General features: G+C 43.5%; 1 protein-coding gene across 7 annotated transcripts in view; it reads left to right on the plus strand.

Annotated features, from left to right (window-relative positions):
* LOC143118922 (CUGBP Elav-like family member 3) overlaps positions 1–4,492 on the plus strand; it is a 32,702-nt gene extending 28,210 nt beyond the window's left edge. Inside the window, exons 6-12 of one of the 7 annotated variants that reach the window (XM_076280066.1) lie at positions 201–344; positions 1,488–1,632; positions 2,657–2,809; positions 2,977–3,049; positions 3,124–3,125; positions 3,231–3,335; positions 4,329–4,492. In XM_076280066.1, the coding sequence (XP_076136181.1) occupies positions 201–344; positions 1,488–1,632; positions 2,657–2,809; positions 2,977–3,049; positions 3,124–3,125; positions 3,231–3,335; positions 4,329–4,456 (750 nt within the window). In that variant the 3' untranslated portion in view covers positions 4,457–4,492. The other 6 variants (XM_076280067.1, XM_076280068.1, XM_076280069.1 and 3 more) reach the window with 6 other exon arrangements.
* The last annotated feature ends 352 nt before the right edge of the window (positions 4,493–4,844 follow it).

Genomic DNA, 4,844 nt, shown 5'->3' on the forward strand with positions numbered 1-4,844 from the left:
TGTGTGTGTGAGAGAGAGAGAGTGTGCGTGTGTGTGTGTGTGTGTGTGTGTGCGTGTGCGTGCGTGTGTGTGTGCGTGTGTTGGTGTGTGTGTGTGTACGTGTGTGTGTGTGTGTGAGAGAGAGAGGGAGAGAGAGAGTGGGCTTGTGTGTGTGTGTACATGTGTGCGTGTGTATGTAACCCTGTGTTATCTGTCTTCAGGGTGCGTCCTCTAGTCTGGTGGTGAAGTTTGCAGACACAGAGAAGGAGAGGGGTTTGAGGCGGATGCAGCAAGTTGCCTCACAGCTTGGTATCTTCAGTCCAATGAGTCTCAACTTCGGAGCTTACAACGCATACACACAAGCAGTAAGTACCACACACACACACACACACACACACACACACACACACACACACACACACACACACACACACACACAAACACACAGAAAGAGATACATACACACAGACACATGTGCGGCACATAACTTCACTAGGCAATATTTTGTGTAACAGTTATGAATTATGATATGGGACTAATTACGTTGTAATAGAGTATTTTTATTTTATTTTTAATTTTATTTATCCTTTATTTAACCAGAGACAGGGGTCTCTTTTCCAAGTGAGCCCTGGCCAAGAAAGGCAACACCTAGTTAGAGGTTAGTTAGAGTTAGAGTTATAGCGGTAACTCTTCCTTTACAGTCTCCTGATTACTAAGTATTGACTTGGTAAATGATGGTATTTTACTGGTAATTACCACAGGTAGCATGTAGGTAGGTACAAAGAAACTACACGTGAAATACATATAGAGATACATGGATACATATAAGCACAAATACCAAGAACAACCTCCACTGTTACCTATCAACTCAACTAAGGACTTATTTGTGAGCAGTTTAGGCTTGTAATAACTAGACAAATACTAATTAGGGAACTGTAAAAGAAAGGGTTAGCGCACACTAACATGTAGAAGTTTATTATTAGGAAGTTAGTTATTATTTAGTAAGAAACCTAAATAATAAATTACTCCTACTCCATCTTATAGTTAAGACATGCAAGAGCTGAACACTGTTAATGAAATCAACAACCAATACATAAATAAATAATATAAATATGTAATTAAATCAATAAATAAATAAATAATAATAATATAAATATGTAAGCCATGCAGGCTGGATTTAGGACAGGATTGGATGTGACAGGGCCAGTGAGTTTACATGAGTGGAGCCTGCAGGCTAGATGAGCGATATCTGTAGCTGATAGATCTATGTGGACACAAGTCATCTGACATCAGCTCGCTCTGCCTGTTGCCATAGTTACGCTGCCACAAGCTCGTTGACCGGAAAGTAATGCCGCTTGGTCATTAGATCTCCTGAGATCTTCCTTCTTGTTCTCATTCTTTTTTTTTCTCTCTCTCTCTCTCTCTCTCTCTCTCTCCCTCTCTTCCTCTCTCTCTCTCTCTGTCTCATCCCCATCCCCAATCCCACCCCCCCTCTTGATCTCACTTAGCAGGTCCAGCAGCAAGCCCTGGTGGCTCAGTCTGCGTACCTGTCGCCTGTGGCGACAGTCGCCGCGGTACAGATGCAGCAGATGGCAGCACTGAATGCCAACGGCATCATAGCCACGCCCATCACCTCCATCACCTCCTCGTCCGGTAAGGACCCCCTCAGGTCACATCACCTGGCCTGTCTGGAGTGCCACACTTGTCTGTCCTGCCTTGTCCTTGTCCTGTGCTGGTCATGTCTCTTGTCCTCCTCACAGCATTTCTCCAGCATTCTTACATCCTCTAGAAAAGATATAATCCAGTTAAATTGTCTTTTTGCTTTGACTGAGAGAGTGAAGTTATGTGACCGTGTAGTGTGAAGGGGATGTGTAATGAGCTAGCCGTTCTACACTTATGTTGACTTTTGATATATTTGTTTGGGGCTTTGATGTCTGTAATCTGACAGGATAGTGGAGAGAGTGACAGGAAGTGAGTGGCCGTGAGTGGCCATGTGTGACCCGGTTCTGGTTCGGACGCTGTAACCAGTTGCACCACAGCGCCCTCCCGTCATTTTTTACAGACTACACTGCAAAAAATGATATCCTACCAAGTGTTATAATCTTATATTAAGATAAAAAATCTAGTTAGTATTGTTTTTAGTATAAAGATACTTACTTTGAGTTTTCTTGTATGATTATTAAATCTTCTTAAATTAAGAGATAAAAACAAGTAAATTTATCTGCCAGTGGAGTAAGTAAATTTACCTTAAATTGTCTTAAATCTTCAATCTTATCTTACTGTAAATTAAGATAAAATTACTCCACTGGCAGATATATGTACTTGTTTTTATGTCTTAATTTAAAAAGATTTTGACTTATTTTGAGTCAAATAAATATCCAAGAGAGCAAGTAAGAGAAAGTAAGTATCTTTATGCTAAAAACAATACTAACTAGATTTTTTTTATCTTAATATAAGATTATAACGCTTGGTAAGATATCATTTTTTGCAGTGTAGTCTCTCGTGTGCCGTGTCAAATGATCCCTGTCTGTGTCCTGCTCGGCCCGGCTGTGTCTGGACGGACCGAGTCCCGCCCGCTCCTCTGGTCTTGTGTCTGTCCTCGTCTTCTCTAAAGTGTGTGTGATGTCTTTCATGGAGTCCTGTTCTGAGGGTCTCTGCTGTGGTTTCTGAACTGCAGGCACAAACACTCCGCCCACTATCACAGCCACACCCATGACAGCTCTGCCTCCAATCAGTGTCAACGGCTACAGCACTGTGTCTGCACAAGCCAATGGGCATGGGCATCCTGCATCTGAAACCATTTACACCAATGGCGTGCATTCATACCAAGGTTAGAGTCATCGCATTGTATTATAAAATCCTACAAAAGAACACAAAATATTCTATGAAGATTACACATCTAACCCTGATCTATCTTCCTCTTTCTCCCTAACTATCCCCTCTTCATCTTTTTATCCCATCTCTCTCTCTCTCTCTCTCTGTCTCTCTCTCTCATAGCCCAGAGTCCAGCTGCAGCGGGTCTGGACACTCTTCAGCAGGCTTACGCAGGCATGCAGCATTACACAGGTGAGTCAGCAAGCCACTGGCCCTGGCCGGCAGTCAGCACCAGCCATTTTGTGTCTGAGCTCGTCACACTCTTTAGAGGGGTCTTCCTCCATTTTGTTTCAGACTTTTGTTCCACCCTAGTTTCCACAAGCCACACACTTAACACAAACTGAAGCAACATGTGCCTGTTTCTCCACTTTTCTCAGCGGCGTACCCTGCTGCGTATGGATTGGTTGGGCAGCCGTTTCCACAGCAACCCACCCTGGTTGCCCAGCAACACCAGCAGCCCCAGCAACAGCAGCAACGAGAAGGTGAAGTCACTTCCTGTCACACACCTATCCAAACCCCCCCCCCCCCCCCCCCCAATCTATTTTCTAGCATGTCTTTGTTAGGATGCTCCAGTCCTATGAAACTTCTCCACTGTAATGAAACCAAGCAAAGCGAACTCAGCATTAACCCTCCCCATCACTGCCATCACTGCTCTTAAGGTTGATCCTTATATTGACTAGTATACTCTCTGGACAATTAATTACATATTAGGCTTATGTAAAACAGTATATTTAATTCATGAGTGTTCATGTTAATTAATGGATATGTTTGTGTGTGTGTATGTGGTGTGTGTGTCTGTGTGTTTGAGTGTTTTTTTTATGTGTGCATCTGTCTGAGTGTGTGTCTACTTGTGTATGCATGTGTGCCTTTGCATGTGTATGTACGTGTGTGTGTGTGTGTGTGTGTGTGTGTGTGTGCGCATGTATATGTGTGTGTGTATTTCTGTGTCTTTTTCAGGTCCTGAAGGCTGTAACATCTTCATCTACCATCTGCCTCAGGAGTTCACAGACTCTGAGATGCTGCAGATGTTCCTGCCCTTTGGGAATGTCATATCTGCCAAGGTGTTTGTGGACCGGGCCACCAATCAGAGCAAGTGCTTCGGTAAGACCAGGGACAGATGGGGCAGGGGGTGGGTGGGTGAGACAGTCCATGAGCTTCCGCCTGCGGTTTATGTGGAAGGACTCACAGCAAACATGGTTTGTAAACAAGGTTAGAAAATGAGAAATGACTTCCTGTTCAACAACGACAGATAATCTTTGTAGCAAACCAGTTCTGTTGTGCTGAACATAAGCCCTGTCACCGAAAAAGGATACTTTGTTTCTGTGAATATGAAGATAGGAACAACATAATTAAAACAAATAACATAGTTTCACTTTTAATTCCTTCCTTCCCCTCTCTCTCTCTTTCTCTCTCTTATTTCTCTCTCTCTCTCTTTCTCTCTGTCTTATTTCTCTCTCTCTCTCTTTTTCTTTTAGGCTTTGTGAGCTTTGATAACCCAGGCAGTGCACAGGCGGCTATCCAATCCATGAATGGCTTCCAGATCGGCATGAAGAGACTCAAAGTGCAACTGAAGCGTCCCAAAGATGCCAACCGACCATACTGAGGGCCTTACCATACTGAGCGACTGACCAGAACAGACATGGAGGTGAGATGCAGGGAGATGGGGGGGGGGGGGTGTGAAAGGGGAAACACACTAATATACAGGATCAATAAAGTAAGCACTGTGTGGTCCTTATTGTTCACTTTTATTTTATTTTTTTCTGCTGTGTTTTTCCTTGAAAACAACAAACCACAAGCAAGGTCTTCTTGTCCAATCACAAATCGTGGAGAACCCATGGTTATGGTTACCTAGCAACTGATGTTGTAGTAAGTTGGTTGGCCTGTGTTGGTTGCCTTTACAGTTTGCCCGTGGGTTGCCGTGGAGACTGCCTGTGTTGACTGCCCTTGGTAATTTTGTTTGTTGATTGTTTTTTTTTTCACCTGTTGCTCTA

This window comes from Alosa pseudoharengus, unplaced genomic scaffold (assembly GCF_046254945.1).
Source record: "Alosa pseudoharengus isolate Yale_2024_CS ecotype anadromous, Long Island Sound unplaced genomic scaffold, YU_APseudo_1.1 YU_APseudo_1.1_scf_12, whole genome shotgun sequence".
Lineage (NCBI taxonomy): Eukaryota > Metazoa > Chordata > Actinopteri > Clupeiformes > Clupeidae > Alosa > Alosa pseudoharengus.